General features: G+C 39.4%; 1 protein-coding gene across 4 annotated transcripts in view; it reads left to right on the top strand.

Moving 5' to 3' along the window:
• The first annotated feature begins 939 nt into the window (after window positions 1–939).
• Window positions 940–22,398, top strand: part of cskl (c-src tyrosine kinase-like) — a 39,429-nt gene continuing 17,970 nt past the window's right edge. For 3 of the 4 annotated variants that reach the window (XM_078944650.1, XM_078944649.1, XM_011493818.4), the window contains exons 1-2: window positions 940–1,173; window positions 21,693–21,776. In XM_078944650.1, coding sequence (XP_078800776.1) covers window positions 21,762–21,776 — 15 coding nt within the window. In that variant the 5' untranslated portion in view covers window positions 940–1,173; window positions 21,693–21,761. Of the gene's footprint in view, window positions 1,174–1,758; window positions 1,850–21,692; window positions 21,777–22,398 lie in introns of those variants that run through there. The other variant, XM_023953654.2, reaches the window with a different exon arrangement.

The following is a 22,398-nucleotide window of genomic DNA, read 5'->3' as shown; positions in this document are numbered from 1 at the left end:
AGCCTGAGGGCTGCTGGAAATTTAAATGCGGGCCGCATGTGGCCCGCAGGCCGGACTTTGGACATGCCCGTTTTAAATGATTGTGATGATTTTTTTGGTTTTACTTTTGACTTCTGAGGAAAAATGTTTTGGGGAAAAAATTGTGGTTTAGTAAAAATGTTCTTAAATTTACCAATTTAGAACAATGTTTACACATTGACCTGAAATGAAAAAAAAGATGATAAAATAAGATTTGGATAGATTTTTGGTATATTAGTTCAGTTTTTACTCTACATCCATGATTAACTTGTCAGAACAAGTTTATTGCAAAATAAATTATTAATTATAGCAGATGTAGTTACTTTTTAACTCAAGTATTTCTTGTATGAATGCCTCTTATTGTTTACTTGAATAGAGATTGATTTGAGGTAGTGCTTCTTTTATAAAATCTAATGATACTTTATCCATCTTTGAAGTAGTATAATTTTGTATTTTTACTTAGATTTACTTATGTTTTTAATTGTCAGTAAAAGTTAGGCCTTATTATTATTATATTAGATATTATTGTTTTACTGGAACAAAAAAATCTTATCTGCATAATGCCACACTGTACTATATTAGTAATGACAATTAATTGGGATATAATTAATTATAGCTGTTCGTTTTATAAACTTTTTATTACAGCTTATTTTTTGGGACAAGAAAATTAGGTTTCCGCATATAATATATGATATCCCACATCAAACAGATAATTTGAGAAAATTCGATTTTTTTTTTTTTATTAGATTCAGCGTTTAAAATGTAATAAATCAAAAAATAAGAAAATTTAAAGCTGAAACCTCTCAGGCCGCAGAACACCTGTGGACAGTCTCACCTGTTGGCCACGCGGCTGTGCTCGTACTCCGCTCAACCCGAGGGCTCGCGCGAGTCCTCCGCGCATGCGCATTGGGCTGACAAATCGGAGACCATTTCCTTCCAACAGAAGGCCTCGCAGACGAGCGCCACACACGCAAACATCCACACATATGCAGTCAGAGTGGAGACAACCGTCAACGCAGAGCCACGTTTGGGATCGTTCGGTATCGACGCTGCAAACCCCGGACGCCCCCCCGCTTCAGAACGCCTCAATATGGGTTTTTACCGCTAATTTGCAGCGAAACCTGGTCGACACCCGCGGCGGTATCTCTTTCTTTGGTGAGTTGTTGTGGCCGGAGCGTCTCCGGCTGTTGCTGTTAACATTTTAGCGGCCAGATGTCCGACAGAGCGCACTCTGGAATAACGGTTCGGGGCTTTACGTTCACGTCAGTTTGCCTTTTCACTGAAACCATGACAGGTCTTGTTCTATTCGATTGCTTCGGGACAGAGCGAACGTTAAATCTTATTGAGCTTTACCGTTAGCTGCTAGTAGTTAACACCACTGTGTCCATTATCGGACAATGTCTTGCATTTAGCTTAGGTTTGCCGGGTCGAAACCCCTTCCCCGCCTCTTTCACTACAGAGTTTGGGCTTATCAGTGAAATATATCTGACTTTGACATCTGCAAACAATACCAATGAGTTTGTGCCTGTTTTACATGGCGCAACGCCAGCAGCGAATTCCCGGCTGTGCACCAAATCACCAAGTCACCCCTTTAAAAAAAAGCCCTGATTCCATCGTCGGACACATCAATGCTGTGTTGCATTGTCTCGACCGTTTCCTTCCACCCCCCACCCCCCTCCCCGCGTGTTCTGTCCGCGCGGACCCACATCACAGGAACTATCCCCGTTCGAGTCAGAGCTGTGCTGCATTGTGTTGGGAGCAGACGGACGGTTCTGGAGGAAGGGGGTTGGGTCGGACGGTGGAGGTTTTTGGCGAATGTGACATTGGAACGGTAAACGGAGGCGCACGTCATGTGGGTTTGCATGAGCTGCGCGTTAACGGTTAACGGTTCCGGAAAGCGGGAAGAAGGATCCTGTCCGATAATGGATCTGTCACTTTAGGCTCTGCAGAGGAACGGGGATCAACCCCTACATTTGCATTGTTCTGCGTCTCTTTAGACTAATTGTGTCTTGAATTGAATCTATTATAATTACAAATGTGAGCTCTTATATGTTTGGTTTTTGGGGGCATACACGTGCAGAATGTTGATGATGACAGATGGTCACTTTATGTCATTTATGCAGGTTTATTCATAAAAATGAATAATATATCTGATATTTGCTATCACGACTGCTACATACAGACTGCAGAGATCACCAGGAAAGCAGTTTGACTCAAACATTGTTTTACATAAATGTGCCTTGAATTGGCTCTGTGTATGAAAGGTGGATACCTTTGCTTTGCATTTGGAATTCATTGTCAGTAGGTGATTCAAAAGTTGCACACAGTTCCTCATGAAAACACCAAAAAGGCATTTGCAGCTTTTGTGTTCAATGCTTCCAGGCAACAATCTGAAGTGCTGAAACGTACATACTTTGCAAGCCATGACAGGACAGACACGGCGCCATGTCAGTTTCCACATTATTGCCATGCAGTTGAGGGGACAGGGGTCCAAAAAGCTCAGCTTCTAAACCTGCTTTATCATCTGCAATCTTATCCTGGGGCTTTTTTTTTCAGTGGAAAACTATTAGTGAATAATGTCTGAACCTGTGTACGTTCATGGACTTGTTGGCTCCGACACCAAGAGTATTTTGTTACTTTTTTTTTAAACTCTTGATTGTCTGAGCAGGCTTAAAGTCCCACTCCGATCATCTTTTAAGCTCTTGTAAAAGCGTTCCCAGTTGTATTTTAGACTGATTATGCCGTTTTTAGCCAAAATAAAAAAAATCTTGTATTGTTTTCTAGGCCATAGTTTCTGCAGAGCAGCCGTTGTTCCTTATAAACTCACCTCTGAGCTGTTTGCGCAGAGTTAGCCTCCCATCATCCATCTGTTTACGTGCCCTCCTGCTAGCTTACGGTCCCTCATAATCCCACCCTAAAATTATCGGTGCAACAAAAATGGCGAGCAGTAATGAAGCTCTCCAGCCGTACCGTTTTGAGGCAGATGCCAGCTCAAAGCTGTGCACAGATCTATTTGTCTGCAGGTAGATGCGACAGACTGGAGCTTGTGGCTTGTCGTCGTAGCTTCTGCGTCCCACTTAAAATCTTTTTTCAAACTGCGTTTTTGTGTCTGCTCCTGATTCACGGTTTGAATAAAGAAATACTGAAAAAATGTCATTTTAAGCTTAATTTTCTTCATGAGAAAAATGCCACAAGAACATGTTTACAACCTCGTTTTCATTGGAGTGGGTCTTTAATTTCTGGGCACGTTTTTTGCCGTTCCTCTGCATTGGGTGGCAGTATTCCTTCTGGAGGTGCAGCTTTGAAGACAACTTGAGCCCATCTTACAAGAATAGCTGCCTCTTAGCTGTCCTCTAATTAGCGTCAAGTTTATTGGTAGAGTTGGGAGAACAGCGGTCTGGTTGATCCGTAAAGGCCTGTTCACACCGGGACGAATTTCGCCGGCGATTTTCGCCGACGTTTAACGCCTCGTGACTAAACAAAGGGCCCCAATGAGAGTGTGCACACCGACGCGAAAAAACGCCAGGCGTTAAAGCGTCAAAAAAAAAAAAACGCCTCGGGTTCGTTTTTTTTTTTTGACGCGTCGCGTCGAAATCTACTCGACCAATAAGAACGGCGCTTTTGCTCACGTGTCTGGAGCTTCTGAAGTTACAGTAAAACACAACTTGGGGGCGCTCAAACACAAAACTGCCTTGCTGAGCACACATACCAGCGAAGAAGATAGACGCCAAGTAGCGTCTACACAGCCGCGAAGCAATAATGACGGACATTCTAAAACATCCCCGAACCAAGCACCAGTTGGAGCTACTGGTGCTTGAAATATTCATGTTTTCTTTGTTTGATTCTGACAAGCGTGTAAATACTTGCTCTCTTCTTCTGAGTGAAAAGCGACTTTAAGAAGCGTAAAGTTGCGCAGCGCCACCTTGTGTACAGGAGTATTTCTGTTTTACATTAAGCGCCATCTAATGTCAGGGAATGAAATTGCATGTTCACTCCACTCATCGTCAGCGAAAATCGCCTGGGTGTGAACACAAAAAACGTGGCGAATAACGCCTGGCGAATAACGCCTGGCGAATATTCGTCCCGGTGTGTACGGGCCTTAAAGCTGCGTGAAGATTGAGCTGTGTTACCGTCTCGTGTTGAGCTTAGAGCCAGGCTTAAGGCCTGTTCACACCGGGACGAATTTCGCCGGCGATTTTCGCCGACGTTTAACGCCTCGTGACTAAACAAAGGGCACCAATGAGAGTGTGCACACCGACGCGAAAAAACGCCAGGCGTTAAAGCGTCAAAAAAAAAAAACGCCTCGGGTTCGTTTTTTTTTTTTCGACGCGTCGCGTCGAAATCTACTCGACCAATGAAAACGGCGCTTTTGCTCACGTGTCTGGAGCTTCTGAAGTTACAGTAAAACACAACTTGGGGGCGCTCAAACACAAAACTGCCTTGCTGAGCACACATACCAGCGAAGAAGATAGACGCCAAGTAGCGTCTACACTGCCGCGAAGCAATAATGACGGACATTCTAAAATATCCCCGAACCAAGCACCAGTTGGAGCAACTGGTGCTTGAAATATTCATGTTTTCTTTGTTTGATTCTGACAAGCGCGTAAATACTTGCTCTCTTCTTCTGAGTGAAAAGCGACTTTAAGAAGCGTAAAGTTGCGCAGCGCCACCTTGTGTACAGGAGTATTTCTGTTTTACATTAAGCGCCATCTAATGTCAGGGAATGAAATTGCATGTTCACTCCACTCATCGTCAGCGAAAATCGCCTGGGTGTGAACACAAAAAACGTGACGAAAAACGCTGGCGAATAACGCCTGGCGAATATTCGTCCCGGTGTGTACGGGCCTTTATGCGCTCAGCAGGAAGTGATGGCTTCTCTGTCTGTACACTGACCATCTCATTGCACATTTGAAGCCTGTCCAGAGCCCTGCTGACCTCGACACAATGGCCATGTTTAGCTCACCCCCCCCACCCCCCGCCCCCCAAGCCCGCCGCCCTTCACATCTCGCCTGTCTGTCTTTTTTTAATCAGCGAGTGCAATAACAGTGGAAGGATTTGTGTATCTGTTGCACAGCTTAAAAGCGTACTAACACCCATGAGCATCAGGACCTCACAGCTGCCGTGAGATGCATCCTGCAAGGTAGGCCGTAAAGCACAGCATCGGCGTCTTCAGCTTTATTTATATTTGAGGATGTCTGCTCCTCGGCGGCCTGACACGGTGTCACTAGCTGTAGAATAAATATCTCATCAGAGCTGGGAGACTTTTACCCCGAGCATGCACAATGCAGGAAATCTGCAACAGCTGCAGGCGCACGCTGAGAACAGCATTGTTATTGTAGGCATAGCATGATGCAAATTCAGAAAACTGCCACGGTCCAGCAGCATCTGAAGAGAATTGGAAAATGAAACTAAGCTGCACCTGCACCCCACTTTTTTTTAGTACAAGGCTGTTTCGTAACGACTACTGTGCTACTGTTTGTACTGTCCAACTGCTGAGCAGACAGGAGCTGAAACCCTCTTGTGTTGGACCTATTTTACTGTTACAACAGGGGGTTCTAGATCTTCTAACACACTAGATGTGTATTTGAACAAGTCTTCTTTTGAAACTTAAGCTACATTTAATTTATTTTAATATTAATTGCATTCATATCCTTTTTTTCCTTGGACCGGATGGAAAAGAAGAAGAGGAAAGAAGGGAGGTGTGTTGGAGACGGGGGGTAAGGGCGACAAGATGCTTAAGGATTATCATCAATGTTGGTGTAAATGGCAGTCAAAAGGGGCGGGGCCTGTCCACACACACATACTCGAGTGTTACAAACATACCTGTTGGCTCCAAAAATCTTCACATAGTCATGTCAGCATGTACTTAAAAGCAACTACAGTTCACACGCACATATGCATACAAACCAACACACGTGACTTATTTCAATCTGTGCAAAGGTGAGCTGACACCTGTGCTCAGGTGGGTGTTTATGTTCTGCTGAGGTGGTGGAGGATGGAATGCAAAAAGAGGGAGAGTGCCCGGCCCTCCCCACACCAAGACCCCCGCCGAGCCGCAGCGGTAGATGCTTGTTTTCCTAGTGTCATAGTTTTTTGTTTCAGCTGTGAAGAAGTCATGTGACTTCTATTGTAGGCATCACACGTTTACTTTTAAGGGTGTCGGTATATTTTGTGCTCGACTGTCCTCTTATCTGATCGTAATAGTTGTTTTAGGCCAAGTACAGCCTTTTTCAAATATGCAAGTTTCTACAACATATCTAGTCTCATGGAAGTTTGCTTTTTGTTTTGGAAAAAAAAATATTGCACACAAAATATTAGATCTATCAAAACTGTGGTCCTCTTTTCAGCAACATCTTCCAGCTTAAGTGTCAAACTGTGGTCCACATCACGTCATAAAAACACCACAGTGGTGTTTTCCAGTCTGCATATTTTTTTTAAATGGAGTTGGTGAATTTTCTAAAAGTCCTGCTGAAAGACAGTTTAAAGTTCTGAAAGCTACTCAGCTGCATGTAATGCAGAGACGGATTGGCTTATTATTATTATTATTATTTTTATTATTTTTATCCTACTCTCCTACATCTATATCCTTTCTTCTCTTTGCCATCTGCTAAGATTTGAAACGGATTGATCCTTTTCTGCTCAGCAGAATGGGGGGGGGTTGTGGCATAAACCTTAAAAGTGAATTCAGCTCCAGCTGAGCAGTGGTTGGATACTTTCTCTGGGCTGAGGAGGCTATTCACGGCTGACGGCGGCCATGAAAGATGCAGGTCTAAAATGTATTTGTGATTCTCACCAGAATGATATTAATGCTGTTTTTTTTACTCGTCTATTAAAGATTTAACTTGGCATAATGACATCGTTTTTGTTCCATTTTAGCATTTTTGTCAAGGCCATATCACTCTTACTTGATTCCATTGCAATGTTCCATGAATTGATTCAACGTCGCTTCATTTTTCACGTTTTGTTTGGTTATAAACAAATGTCGATGGATAAACTTTACTATCAATTCAATGAATAGAAATTCATCTTTCAATATGGCTCAACAGTCAAATTAAAATAAATGCAACTATTTTAACTTTGCATTAATAAATGTACTGTTGACTATTATAAACCAACAGCAAAACAGTTTTCTGCTGCCGAAACATTAAAAATGGATGGAAGCAAAATTGGTTTCTGGATTTAATGGATGGATGTCGCATTCGTGAAAATATACATTTGAATCAATTCTACAGCTCTTTTTGAAATAGGTCTCTAAAATGGCAGACTATATATGCAATAAGACTCTTGTTATCCAGGAAAATATTTAATACAATTTTTAACACAGACAATTTTTATCCCCACAAGCCTAGAACCAGAACCATAGCGGACTTTTTCTTCTAGCTCAGTTTAGCTCATATTTTAATCTCCACAGCAAACCTACTCAAATCAGTAGCTGCCTGCTTAAATGTGTCAGCTCCATGACATCAGTCTGTCTTTTTGAATGATTGAGGCAAAGAAGTGTTTGGGAAGGGAAACAGTCGGACACTTCCTCTCTGGGGCATTCGTGCAGCAGCAGCTGTTCTTGTGGGCACAAATCTACGTTTGTGACTTGTGAGCGTCATTTTTGTTGATTTTAGGGAAATTTCTAAATTTTTCAGATTATGTGGTTATTGATTTTAATTTTTTTCCTACTCAATAAACCCATTACGAGTCTTGTCAGCACTGTTCTTCTACGAATTATCATATTTAAAACTTCTTTGAAAAGTCAAAGCATGCATCTGATCAGCTTGTTGGGGAAAAAGAACTGTTTTATGGATGAGAACTGCTTTCAAATATGGGGTGGAAAGCATCCTATTTTAAGGTTGGGAGGGGTTTTTTCTGCCATACCTTTGTAATTATTGCTCAAATATGTGCTTTTAAAAAAAACTTTTGTTCTTAGTTTGACACAAACTATATGTAAAACTGTATTTTCATAGTGGGCTATATGATCTAATGGATGTGCTGCTCTTAAATGTCCATACATGAAATCTCAGATTTTCTTTACATTTCTAAATACATATTGTAATCTAATCAGATTAATGGTTTAACTTTTCTTTTAGCTGGTAGGTGATGAGAAAAATGTATTTCTGATTTTGCCTAGGGAAAATATTGACTTCCAATGTGGCATCTTTTTACATTCAAACATTTATTTTCATGTTATTCTGACTGACCAAATAGAATTTGTGTTTGCTGAAGACGTTTCTTACACTAAATTATAAATGATTACAGTTTTCAGTTTTTTTTTTGTTGTTGCTACTATTAATAGAAATAACAGGCCAACAAATAACATTTATTATAGACCAAACATTTACTCCTCCAAAGAGGAAACTAAGAAAAAGTTTTCTTTGGTCCTTTTTTTTTTGGTCTTGAATTCTAACAAAAACTTGACAAAAGAATTCCTGGGTACTTCATTTGTGACATTGTTAGGCGTTTAAATACATTTTTCATAATGCCTTTACTTTTGCTAGGATTTTGTCCCGAATCAGGACCTTCGCCCCACCAAATCTGTGCATATAAAATGCCACAGTTTCACAGAATCATGCACTGAAAAAAAACAAACAAACAAACAAACACATGTTTGTTCTGGGCTTTTTGGAAATAAAAAAGTATTGCGTGAAGGTTTTTTTTGTGGTAAATCTTTCTAAATTTACCACTATCTCAATGGTAAGAACTGTCCCTACTTCCTGTTTGTCATCGTAAACACGCGTAAATTGACATTTTTAGACCGTTTGCAATGACTTGTAATCTAAAATCCACCAAAAAGATGCTGCCCCAGGTCCGGAGCCAACAGATGTTTGGTAAGCCGAGTGCCTTAAGGAACTAAAATAATGGGGTCAACTGAAGTTCTGAATTTGTCAATAAGGCCACGGATCAGTGAGGGGTTTGTTTCCACCCTTCAGTGGAGTATTATTTTCCAGCTTCTCCTCTTTCTGAAACTGTTGAAGCTGCTTGTGGGTCTAGAACACATGTTACTCCGGAAAGCAGGAAACGCGCTGTGATTAACTTGTGCTTCACGATTGTCGGTTCACCTGGAATCGCGCGTGTCACACGCTCACGGCGGGGAAGAGTCAAAGAAGGCATGCTGTCAGCATGAAGTTAAGCCATTTCCCTTCATTTATTAGAACTTTGATGTTTAGAAGCAAGTCCCACATTTTAACGATGACAACGTTTCATGCTGGAGTCTGAAACACAGCCTCATTTGTTATGCATTTTATTTAAAATATCCTTTCAAAACACCCAAGGACACTGTCCATATTCAAAAGGAAAACACAATAAAATCAGTTGAGAAAAATGTTGAAAACAATAAATAAATGGACATCCTAATAAAATCAGATAACAGATTAAGAAAACTATGATTTTGAATTGGCAAGTTTAAACGGACAGGTTTTTTTTAGTCTGGATTTGTCATTTTTCAGTGTCTTCAATGTAGTGCTGGCAGTTGAGTCATTCAAAAGACTTTAAGGATGCAAGAAATGTCCCTGTTTTCATTATGTGGCCTTCAGCTGCAAACCATTATGTACAACTAATTGTCTTGCAATTGTTGCCTGTATAAAAGCAGCATCTTTCATTTTTGTCTGTATATTTGCATCACGACTGTGTGGAGGGGACAGAGTATCACCGTTTTGAATAAACATGACGCGTTGTTTGCTCAGGCGTTTGTTGCTGTTGGAACCTCTCTTTGAATGCACACTTTACAGTGCATTTTATTATATATTTGCTTTTTATTGCAACATATTTCTAAATGAAATCGACTCCAATTAGTGTTTTTTTTTCTTTTTTTAAAGAAATCAGCCCCAAAAAGGTCATTTGTTTGTTTAGTATTTGGTTGCTCTGTTAATAAATGTCACATGTAAACTGTGAGGCTTTTGGACATGAAGAACTGTCATTGTTTCCTGCAGACAGAATTTGGACCTGATGCTTTTTTTTTTTACTTTTTTTTTTCAGCAAACATTAGTTCTCCATTATTCAATAAAGTCTTCTGTGTTGCCTTTTGTTTGCACCACAACTTTCAGTATTTTCCCATTGAATAGAGGAAAATCGATTAGTTGTCTGTATCATACATGTGCTATTCACACAGGAGAACACACACACTCAGACTATCAGCACAGCTGTTGCCTGTAATTAGGACCACTTGTGCATGAATAGCAGTTGCATTTGTGGTATGGTGGTTGAAAGTCTGGTTTTATCTGGAGTTAGACGAGTGCACTTGGTCCTTTTTCTGAATGTAAGTAACTGCCTCAAAGCAGCATTCTGCTGATTTACGTCTGACAAATTCTCCTTTGAACTAATTAGGTCACGTTTTTTTCTTCTCGCCTATGAAAAGAAACTAATGACCTAGTTAGTACTGTCTCCCGGGTTGTTCTATTGTGTCTGACTGGGATTATAATTCTGACGGAAGTTTTTAGAGAGTTGTTAATCCCCTTCACTGGATTGATGCGATTCTACCATCCACATGTTTGCTGGAGTGTGTGGCTTGAGTGATTCTGTGATCGACGTGAGCCTGAAAGCATGACAGAGCAGTAACGCATGGAAAAGGCCACTTCCCAAATAAACGGTTTGTTGTTTCCATTGTAAAATTCAGCTGCAGTCCCGCTGGGATTAAAAATCTTTGTCTTTGTGAGCGTGTGCAGACAAACACGTCTGCATGTGAAGACGTATGTCACACGTCTAAGGAGGTAACCCCCCCACCACCACCACTTTTCAATGGGGGCTTATCTAATGCAAGTCTGTGGTTGAGGATTAATAATTCAGAATGCTGCCATAGATGGGAAGAGCTTCTATTATTCATGGTTGATTTTGGAACTGACAGATGACTAGCAGAACCAGACTATCTTCAGTGCCTTTATGGCCCTGATTCCTTTTTCTGTTTCACACCCATCAGCATCTGAATCCTCTCCGCCGTTAACCTCCTCACCCGATCTTTGTCTTTTCCACTTTTGAGGATATTTTCTTTCTCTCACATCTCCAAATATGTGTCAGACAGCAAAGGAAATTTCCTTTTATCCGTTTCATTCTCTTTTTCTCATTGCAATTTCAGCTTGTTACCCCCTTTTTGCTTTTTAACTAAAATGCTATTTTTCCACCCTAGAAGAACAGATCACTCAATAAGTTGAGTTTTGGGAAAATGGTTAGAATTTCTGATGAGTGGTCGGCCGTGGTGCAGCGGTAGGGCGGTCGACCCATGATCATAAGATTGCAGGTTCGATTCCCGCCTTGCACGCCCATGAGTCGAAGTGTCCTTGGGCAAGACACTGAACCCCACCTTGCCTCTGGTGGTAGGCGGGCGCCTGTGTTTGGCAGCAGAGCCGCCACCAGTGTGTGAATGTGTGAGTGACTGGGTGAATGGGTCTGTGACTGTAAAGCGCTTTGTCCTTGTAGGAAGAAAGGCGCTATATAAGTATGCGCCATTTACCATATGTTTATTTTAATCTGCTCAAAGGATTTTTTCTTTCCATTGAAAATTGTATTTTTAACGCATTCTTGTGACACTGTTCTCATATTGATTCTATTGCATTTCTAAGTATTTATTTATTCAAATCGTGAATGAAGACACAAAAATGCAGTTTGAAAAACAGCTTACTTGTGACGTAGAAAATACACTGGGCGGCCACAAGCTCCCTGCGTCCACTTGTAGACGACAACATCCATGTACAGCTTCGTTTCCCTCACCCGAGCTGTACGTTATGGCTGGAAAGCCAACTTTTTACCACCGTTCATGTTAGTTGGAGGTGTGAGGGGCTGGAAGCTATTGCGGGAGAGAGTATGGCCGAATCTGAATTCTTCCCCTACGGCTTCTTCCTACCCCTAAATCTAGCTCTCCAAACGAAGAGTTATGGGAAAAATAGTGTCAACGAATTCGGACGTTACTCCCACTCCACTGTTAGCGTGGAGCTGCTAGCGCTCAGAAAATACATAACATCGGTTTTATAACTTTAAAAATGTTTTGCTATAACAAAAAGTCAGTACCTGCATTTAAATGTAAACTTCTGTGCTTCAGAGCACACCCACGTAAAGTAAAGCGTGGAACACGCCCTCAAAAAAGCTATTTTGGACAAACCAACTGCTCCAAATGCCCCTACAGTTGGAGGGGTTGGGAGTAGCCGTAGGGGAAGAATTTGGATTCGGCCGATAAACACAGAGCCCTCAATGACAGGGTGGGAAGAGGGGGCGGGGTTGCTCTTTGCCAGCGGTCTCGCTCACAACTCAGAGATGAATTTTTTTAATGAACTTTTGTCGCTCTACAATAACTGTCCCAGCAAACGACACTTTAAAAATAACATTTTAGCTAAAAACAGCATAACCATAATTAAAAGATTACTGGGAACGCTTTTAAAATGGATCAAAAGATGATCAGAGTGGGTCTTTAAACATGATTTACCATAACATATGTGTATCCGCTGTTTCTTTCCTGTCTACAAGGTTTGCCTTTATCTTGGTAACCAAAAGTTCTAAAAGTTTTTTTTTTTTTTTCATCTGGATTTCTCACCAACCAACTTTATAATTTGTGCTTTGAGGCATAATGGTCTTAACAACATTTACAATTTGTTCCTTGCCTGTAGCTTCTCTTTCTGAGTTTCTCCTCTTTCAGTCCCTTCCTTTTTTTGCTCACAGATTCAGATTTTTCTGCAAGCTGTCAGTGCTGCTGCTACTGAATGTAGCTGTTATTGAAGCGGTTTGGAGCTCCAGTTGCTGTTCATGTTGTCGTATTGTACCCAGCTCCCTGCTGGGAGTGTCTCTAATGAGATTTTTTGTGTTACCGCCTTTCAGCTTCGCCACCTTGTCGTCTTCTCGGTCCTGAATGGTGGAGTTGTTGTTAACCGCCATCAAAGGGAGGGGAAAAAGTAGCAACAGCAGGCGGTGTCCTGGCTTTTTCCTCAGGGTTTCTCTCGCCTCCTGGGATGGTTAAGCCATGAGTGTTTGGGTGTTAAGATTTTGCATTCATTTGTCTGTTGTTGAAAAATGCAACTGCAAGCAAGCAGCAGTATATTTTAACATAGTTTGTACTTTTTCTTTTAAAAGTAACATTTTTCTGTGGTTCAGTTCACCGTAAACATGACGACATTTTTGCATAATGATGTAAGAGATTGAAAGTCAAAAAGGTTCCAAGATTTTACTATCAAAAAATGAATAATAAGAAACAAAAGGAAGAGCCGTCTGGAAAATTTACTGCAATGTTGCAACCTGATTGGCTGACAGGGAAAGATGGTGATTGGATAATCAGTTCAATAGACTTGTTTCAGTTTTTAGATCCTCGGCCATATTTTTCAAATCTTGTTACACTTTGTATTTGGCCACAGCCTTAATTATATTTATTTTATTACTCAGTAATTATGAAAAAAGGGTGTAGCCACATCTCCTACATCACCCTCCCAATCGATTTGGGAGGTCCTTTTCAAGAACGAGGATTTCAGTTTTGTTCGTTTTAGCCTCCCCTCACCCTCACATCTGCCAAAAATAATTCTGCTGCAGTCTTAGATTACATTTAGCTCCTAAAACGGACGAGAAAAAATATTAGTATGTAAAGAAATGTATGTTTTCCTTTTAAACTTTATTGTATTTTTCTTCAATCTTTTTAAACATAATTGGCTATTGCTGATAGTAATTATGTATTATAAGAGTAAACATAAACAAACCTTAGTTAGCGTTTTCTTAAAGCTCTGCAGTGATCTGGGTTTGTTTGTAGGAATGCAGGAAATTCTTTGTTTTCCTTTAAAGGCTGTAGACACGCTTGGTAGACTTTGCATTATGGAATGTGGCCGCCATGTTGAAGCCAACTGAGACATAAACACCCAACATGGAGAAAAAAAACAGAGAAGACGTGGAAAAAAATGTATCTGTATATAAAAACACAGTGCATTGATAAGAGACCAAATATCATTTGAATCATTTTAAGTTTAGACCAGGACACTTCAGAGACTAAACCACTGATCCACTCCAGATCAACAACTTGCTGCCACTTTTGTTGTGTTTATGTTTTCCTCTAATTTAATAATCAATTATTTCTCTATTTTTTTATTCGCTCATTCTAATAAGTGGTTTAAATTCGTGTTTATGTTGTTGATCAGCATTTACAGTTGGCTAACTCATTCAAAGCTTAAAAAATGAATACCAGGTAGTTGCATATACTATGATAAATCTGAAACAATAATAATAAATGACCTGTATGTGTGTGTTGGTACGAAAGGCATGGAAGTTGTAATCTGCAGGCTCAAGTTCAGAGGAAACAAATGCACTTTTGACTAAATTGAAAACAAATCTAGAATTTTTCTAGACACTAAACATTTAGTCTCTTTGGTCTGCATTTAAACATTTAGCCTTTTAAAAATAATAGTTTTCACTCAGAGAAATTAAAACTGGAACTATAGTTCAAAGGAAAAACTGTAAAGGTGTGCACATTGAACCCCATTGACGATGAAATTGCACAAATTGGATTTGTGATAAGTTCGCCCAATGAAAACGCAACTAACTCGCATTTATGGAAAAAAAAGTTTTTTGCGCTTGGAGGAGGTGGTTTTTGAGGCGTATCCAAAGTGACATATTTTGCATAACTGCAATGGAAACCCTTTTTTTTTTTTTTTAAATAAACGAGTCACGTGACCGCAGATATCCAGTTTGTAGATGGAGATGGCAATGCGCTTCTTGGTAGGAACTGGCTGCCTTGGGCATTGCTGCTGCGGCCACTACAAAGCATCACACAGCTCTTCAAAAGTTGAGTGTCATGCCAAATTGTCGGATCCACAGCTCTTCTGTAAAATCACTTACCTTGATTTTCCAAAATTGCTTCATCCGTTGCCGTTCCCACGCGTAAGGAGCTCGGCCGCTTCACGGTCTGAATAAGACGCAGATGTCTCCTTTGATAGATGATGATGAGCGCTAGTGCCATGGCAAAAATTTTACAGTGTCTGCTGTAAATCAATGTATTGTTTACATCTGTCGCCATTTTTTCCAATGATTTATTTTGTGAGTTGGTCTGTGTTTATTTGCATTTATCATTTAATGGAAACAGTGTAATTTTAAAATGTGTTTTTTTTGGGACATTTCTATAATTTCAATAAAATTTTCTCCATTTGTAATGAAAACGCAGCTATTGATCCACTTTAAACTCAGACTGGGGAATTTATTTTAGTCCATAGTATGTTTAAAAAAGAATTTAACATGTGTTTGTTTCACAGTTGTGGTGTTAAACTGTACAATATTGTATACATGTGAATATCAGTACTTGGCAGTCTGTCAGATGGTAAAGTAAGTGCTTGATTTCATGGTGTGAAATGTGGCATATGCAGCTTTTTATGCATATCTACTAACATTCATTAATAAGGCCTCAAAACTGTTACCACTGTTTTGGAAAACTACTCTACTTAACAGCTCTTTAAAATAAACCTTTTTTCTTTGCTGCAGTCTTGAAAAAATGGAAATGAAGAGGAAGCTCCGGCCACAAACTGTTCCATATGCCACCTCGTTGGTTCTCTCAACTATGAAGAGTATTTTGCGTATCATAAAGGCATGAATGACTGTTGACTGACAGCTACACTGTTGCCTCCATCCTTGTTTATGCAGGACATTCAGAAGACGTGTAAAATATGCACACACACTCTCAATGTGTCCTGGAATAATGTCAAAGATATTTCTAAATGACTTTTTTGTTGTTTAAAAAGCTATAGCAGAGATTAGCAGAGACTTTCAGCATAAACCCCCACAACTTATCAGTTATTGTTGTCCAGTCTTGAGTGACACTTATGTTAGTGATAGTGTTTGATTTATTTGCAATTCAATCCAAACGGTGCACAAAGTGTACAAAGGTGCAACCAGTTCTAAATGCAACCAAAAGCAGTCATACTTGTTACCATGGATCTCTTTGTTTTATTCCGTAGCATATTAGAATCCCTTAATACAAATACTTACATTGCTTTACCCATCATCAAAAACCTCTGCACCTCCAAAGCAATACTTTTGTGATTTGTGAAGCTGAGCTCATTGACTTTTATGCCAATTTACTTTTACAGAATCATTTCGATAAAAATTAAAAAAAGCCAATTTTTTAGCGTTGCTTCTTTCATTAAGAATAAAGGACTATAATGCTTCAGAAGTTCTATTTATTTTTCAAACTTGGAAGCCAACCTGCAAAAATGTGTTCAACATTTGGGGCCAGCTCCATGCATTTTGATTTAAGAGCAATTTTTGCTTTTGAGGCTTTTCAGGAGTTCAGTGTAATAAAATTCTTTTTAGCTATTTGGCAACTGTCTAAAGCGGCTAATAAATGTGAGTCATATTTATTTTTCTTTATTTGAGCTTCAAAAAGTAATGCAGTTGTGGATATGACACCAAGTTTTTCTGACTTTAAATGGAAAAATCATTCAAAAAAACCCCCACAAATGTTCTCCAGATACATACAATTGGAAATACAATGATGAAAAGACTCCAGCCTCCCTCCGCCTGCATAACGAAGAGACATAAATAGCCAGGCCAGAATGGACCACAGCACACAGAGCTCAAACAATACGCAGTCATCATTATCCTTCCTCCCCCCTGCTTTCTCCAAACCAGCAGAGCTCAAAGGGGGTGGAGGGGGGGCAGGGTGGGTGGTTATTCTTTTACTCACTGCTTTAGTAGTTCGTCATCAGTGGCGAGCCATGGCCTGTCACTTGTTACGTCAGGAGGGTTGTCTCCTCTCTGCCCACATCTCTGTTCGTCTGCCTGCAGTGGGGGAGATTTCTCTCTTACACTCTTGTATTTTATGTTCGGCTGGATCAAGTCCAGCTTTGGATTACTAATGCACCACTATAATTATCTGTTTTAAGGAAAAGGAGACAATTAGTTTATCTTTTTGTCTGTTATACATTAAAATTATATTTTTGAATGTACTTTAAATAAGGGTTAATGGCCCACGAAGTGTGCATTATTACTTTTTAACGCACGCCGTGGCGCGTCGGACGGTTGCTTCCGCGAAGTGTTTTAAAAAGTAATAATGCACACTTCGAAGGCCATGAACCCTCTTATACCATGGTCACTTACAAAAGCAATAAATATTAACCCGTTTTTAGTCCCTCATTCTTGTTTTTTTTTCCCCGATTTGGGGGAATTGGGGGATTTTATTTTTTTTTTTACAAAAATTGGACTATTTGTTACGTCGCGCTGCGCCACGTAACAAGTATATGTGTATATGTATATGTATCTTTCCGATGGGTTGAATAAAGCATCAGTTCGGAGAGAAAGTTCACCTCTTACCGCTTGTTTTTGTCCACATGATGAAGCAAAAGGTTGTTTTAAAGAAGCTGGCGCAGTGATACAAACATTTAAGCTAGTTGACCGGAACTTCTATTTTCACTTTGCGGTTATCACTGTGGTTTATCACTTTTTAATGTACACCCAGCAGTCAATCAGAATCGAGTATTCATCCTGACCATGGTATAATTAGTTAGTAGTTGCTCAGATCAAAACAGGAAACTCAGAGGCTTGAAAAATACCCTTAGTCTATTTTGAGTTAACCTTACATATAGAGACTGTTGAATTTTATTTGCTGATCAATGAAACTTTCCCATTACCTGCGATGGTACATTTGAATTAAATTCTTTTTTTTTTCTTCATATGGATTAATTCAGTCAGGAAATCAGCTATTTTGATTGTGTTTTTTTTTTTTTTTTCACAAGAGTCAACCAACTGCCCTGTTGGTTGAATCTTTGTCATAATCATGTCAGTGAAAACTCTCATTAATCCAATGAGTTCCAAAGAAGGAAGGTTTAAAATAATTGAGAATGCCTCTAAGAGGAAGTTTTTTTTGATAAAAAAAATGGTACACAAAACGTTATTTTTAAACCCCCACCCACCACCACCACCACACACACTACTTCTCATAAAGTTATTGCCCATAAATATCTGGACCAATTATTAGAAAATGACTATCTCTCTCCACATGGAGCTCCAAATATGACTCCTACATACATTATTTTTCAGACCCAATTGAAAACTCATAGTCATATTTCCATTTCCCCCCTTTTTTTTTGACTTTTCTGCTGGACTGATGGTGTTTTTCCTTTAATTTTTAGGAACTCTTGGTTAAAAAAAAAAGTAAATTGATTACCGGTACATTGATTTATTCAACAATTCTAATTGTGCCTGATGCACATACGTAAAGAATTGAGCAATCTTTTGGAAAAAGTGTCTATACGTGCAGTTTTGTTAATCACATGTGACTATAAAGAAACATTTAGATTCCTTAATGTGAAAGCAGCTTTTTCACTGTAAAGCAGCCGGTGTTCTGCAGACTGAAAAAACAATTTTGCTTTGGCCTTTTTCACATTTGGTGATCACACAACAGTATTCCTATTAAAATATTTGTTTGCATCTTTCAGGTTTGAGCTGTGCTCCCTTATAAGAAAAGAGAGCCAGAGTATTTAATTTGAACCCCTTCACGCCATGCCGCTCATTTTCAACATGCCATTAGGACTCCACTTAGTTTAGCATCACTGTGAACAGAAAAAATAGTAACAAATGATTTTTTTTTTTTTTTATCTGGAAATGAAATCAAGCATGAAAGGGTTAAAGATCCTGCAGGCAGGAATGATTTCAAATCTTTAGATCTCCTTTAAATCTTATTTACATGAAAGTGTAATGTATCAGATGTAATTAAGTATGATACTACTCAAATAAAAAGCAAGAGGAAGACGAGTCGGCAGCCTATATTACCACCATGTGCTTTTGCATTGATTATTTATTTTTATTTTTTAAATCTTTTAACTATAGAGCATCGTCTGAATCTTACTATTGTAGCTTTTAATTAATGCATTTCATATATATTATTGAGATTTAGCATTTTAAACTGAAGTTTCTATGAACAACCATAGATGACAGACTGCATAACAGCTAACTGCTGAACAAATCACTTTTTTAAAAAGCATGGCGTTCCTTTACCAACTCATCTGGGAATTCAGGAGGAATGTTGTTTACAGCTGAATTTACATAATGTGTTTCTTTGTTGACCGTGGTGCCAGCTGAAGGTAAAATGAATCAATAAAATGAATATCCAGCAGACAATTCATGACACAAACACCCCATTTCAACCGACCCAAATCTGGGACAAGCTTAATTGTCTGACCAAATAAAAGTCGTCTTCCATCCTCAGACTGATACTCTGCTGTTACGCTGTAATCTGTGGATTGCCTTTGGATTTAGCAGAATCACATAATTGGAGTCTTTCTCACAGTAGTTTTCAGAAACCGCTAACAACAGTTCCTGTTCAATTCCAGCTGTCTCTGGTGATTCTATTTAAGCTTAGATTTATCCAGGAAAAGTAGACTGTGCTAAGCTAAACTTTCTCACAGTTGCTTGTGTTTAGTGTAAACGGCTTTAACTCTTAGATTTTGTGTGAACCAAAAACTAAGAATTGAACAAAACCTCTAATTTTCTGCTGTGGCTTTTTTAATATCTAAAACAAGTGAATTCAAAGTCCTTTGTTTTTTCATACATATAAACAGTGGGGATTAAGGCTTTTTTTAACCCTTTATTTATTTGATTTAAGAACCAGTATACTTTTAGTTTTTAGAGAAACTCTCATAGAGATTAGAATATCCTTTTATATGTTGTTATCCTGTTTTACACAAGATAACAACCAATGCTAATTCAACTGCCTTGAATGCTTTTACTTGTGAACAGAATGATGGACATTAGATTATTGGTAAATTTCTTCATGGCTCGGACCAGATAAATGGGCATGCTCTTTAATTTAATTGAAATAAAGTCTTTTTTTTTCTCTGTATGGACACCGCCATGTTGGAGCAAGACGTCGTCAATGAGCAGTAATTGGTCCGAGTCGGTCTGAGTCAATGTTTCTATGGCAACCACTCTCGCCTACCACTTCTAAGCGGGCTTCATGAACTCTATCGAACGTTGGACGGGGGGGCCAGAAGGCCCCATAAGTTTTTATTGAGGCATCTGATTGGACAGTTTATAGCTATAGGATTTTGGCTTCTTGGAACCAGGGCGTACTCAGTCCAGTTCTCATATACAGTCAATAGTTATACTCTAGTGCAGGGGTCCCCAAATCCAGGCCTCGAGGGCCAGTGTCCTACATGTTTTCTAACCAACCTGCCATTGAAGCTCCTTATTGGCTAAACACACCTGATCCAGTTAATCAGCAGCAAATAAGGCAGGGTTTCTGGAAAACTAGCAGGACACCGGCCCTTGAGGCCTGGATTTGGGGACCCCTGCTCTAGTGTTTCCCAACCGTATTCCTCAGTGCTCGCTGTCTGCATGTTTTTAACGTCACTTTGCTCAAACATGGCTGATTCAGCTCGCTCTCAACTTTTGAGGACCAGGGTTGGGGAAATGCTGCATTCTTCCTAAGGCAGCTATAAAAATATGGAAATTGTAAATCTTCCACGAGAGTCACTTTAAAACTTCAGTCCTTGGTGCTGATTGAGTTTTGAACCTGCGTGTCAGTTATGGCGCTTCCTTTGACTAACTGACTGAAACCATTACTCTCGTTTTCTCCATACCCTCTTGAGAAATTAAGATTGGTGACAAAAAAAGAACCATGTGCCCCCTGGGTTCACCAGAGCAGCCGGGCCTCGGATATATTTGGCTGTCAGTTTGCATATACATCTGCAATGGCCTGCAATTAGGCAGTTTCCTGTTACAGCTCAGGCTGTGGTAGAGCTGTGAAGCCCAGCCATGGATTCTGGCAGGGAGGGCAGCAGTTATTGTTGGATCCTTTGGAAGGAGATGCTTTATTTGCATGAATGCCAGATTACATTGTCTGAGTAACAACCGGTGAAGGTAATTCACTCCAACAATATTATATTGATCTTCAGAAAACGACACCAAACTAGGTTTTATTAAATCCTTCCAACAATATGTTAGAAAATCTGTTGACTTTTTTACTGTTTGAATTGGTTTCATAAAGTAATAATCAGATGGAAGTGACCAGAGAACCCGTGCTCACGTCGCTTTCTGAGTGCAACCCCCTCCTCCTTATAAAGCTCTGGAAAATATGTGTTGGCCACTTCCTCCTCTGCCTCCCTCTCCACCCTTCTTGTTTGAACTTCCTGTTCTGTGTTTGGGCTCTGAGGGAGACGCTGTGAATGGGGTTTACTGTCGGGGATCTTGCTCATTTACTGTCGCAATGCCTTGGTCTCTTTTTATTCTTTCAAAGAAAATTCTTTAGTGGTGAAACATGGGCAGAACGTTAGAAAACGTTACTTTTTCCAATCAGACAGATTCAAACATTAAAGTTTTTAAGCGAAATAAATGTCTGTAATTCTATTGAAAAATGTCAACATGTTAGTCAGACGGGAAGGAGCTCATTGCCGTTGTAAGACTGTTAACTTGTTTTTTCTTTTTCTGCCTTTTTTTTCTCCTATCCAGGTTTCCTTTTAAAGAGCCGTTAAATAAGTCTTTAAAGGTTGAAAAGAGCCAGATGACATCAAATAAATCAGCTTTGTCATTTACAGCCCTAGACATATTGCCATAATAAAACATGTTTTCAAAGTCTGTAACCCTACTAAAAAGCAGTGGCTGTAGGCTCATAAATCGGGTTCCTCAAACGATGTTCGTTTATTCATGTAGGTAAAGACGGATCATGTTTCGTCTGCGTACCTCAAATGGAGCCTTGCTGTTGTTTGCATTCCTCATGTCGATTATCCTTTTTTTGTGTGTTTCAGCTCTGATGGTACTAGCTGAACAGTGACCACTGCCTGCCCAAGGACTTCTGCTGCCAAATTCCCTCCATCATGTCTGGGATCCATGTAGGTGTTTCTTTTAATGGAACCATCCACAAATGTGCTGTTATTGGAGTCAATAAACCCATCTTTAATTAAACTAAAACATAATATTTAAACAAATCAAGATTAAAGGAAACCTTTTCATTATAATAGGAAAAATGTGCCCATACATTCAGAAAATAAAATTGGCTTGCAGGACTAGCAAAGCAGAATTTAGATACGTAGCTGTTTTAGGCTGTGATTTCAGAGGACAAGACAGAATTAAAAAAAAAGTATTTTGGTAAATCTTAAGATGAAGTAGATACTACTCTGATTTGCGGAAGTGTTCCCATTTTTCTTCCCTACTCCAGCAAACATGGATGTTATAATGCATCATGTCTCTTTGGCAGCAAAATGCAGTGTTTGCTGACAAATAAACATGTTGAAAAAGCAACTTATTACTATTATTTTATGTTCTAAAAATCTCAAAGATTAAATTTTTGTGACATTATTTCAGATTTGTCACTGATAATAAGTAGAATAATAATTAAATAGGCATATGTTGAAAGACAGTACAGAAAAGGATGGATTCCTTGAATTGAAATTGTCGGAAAACTGTAAGAATCTGTCTGTGACGTCAACGATTTCGCAATACTTTTCACTGAAA

The sequence above is a fragment of the Oryzias latipes genome, chromosome 3 (assembly GCF_053564925.1).
Source record: "Oryzias latipes strain Hd-rR chromosome 3, Olatipes_Hd-rR_3.1".
NCBI classification, from domain to species: domain Eukaryota; kingdom Metazoa; phylum Chordata; class Actinopteri; order Beloniformes; family Adrianichthyidae; genus Oryzias; species Oryzias latipes.
The sequence above is the reverse complement of the archived record's forward strand: the minus strand, read 5'-3'. Positions and strand labels throughout refer to the sequence as shown.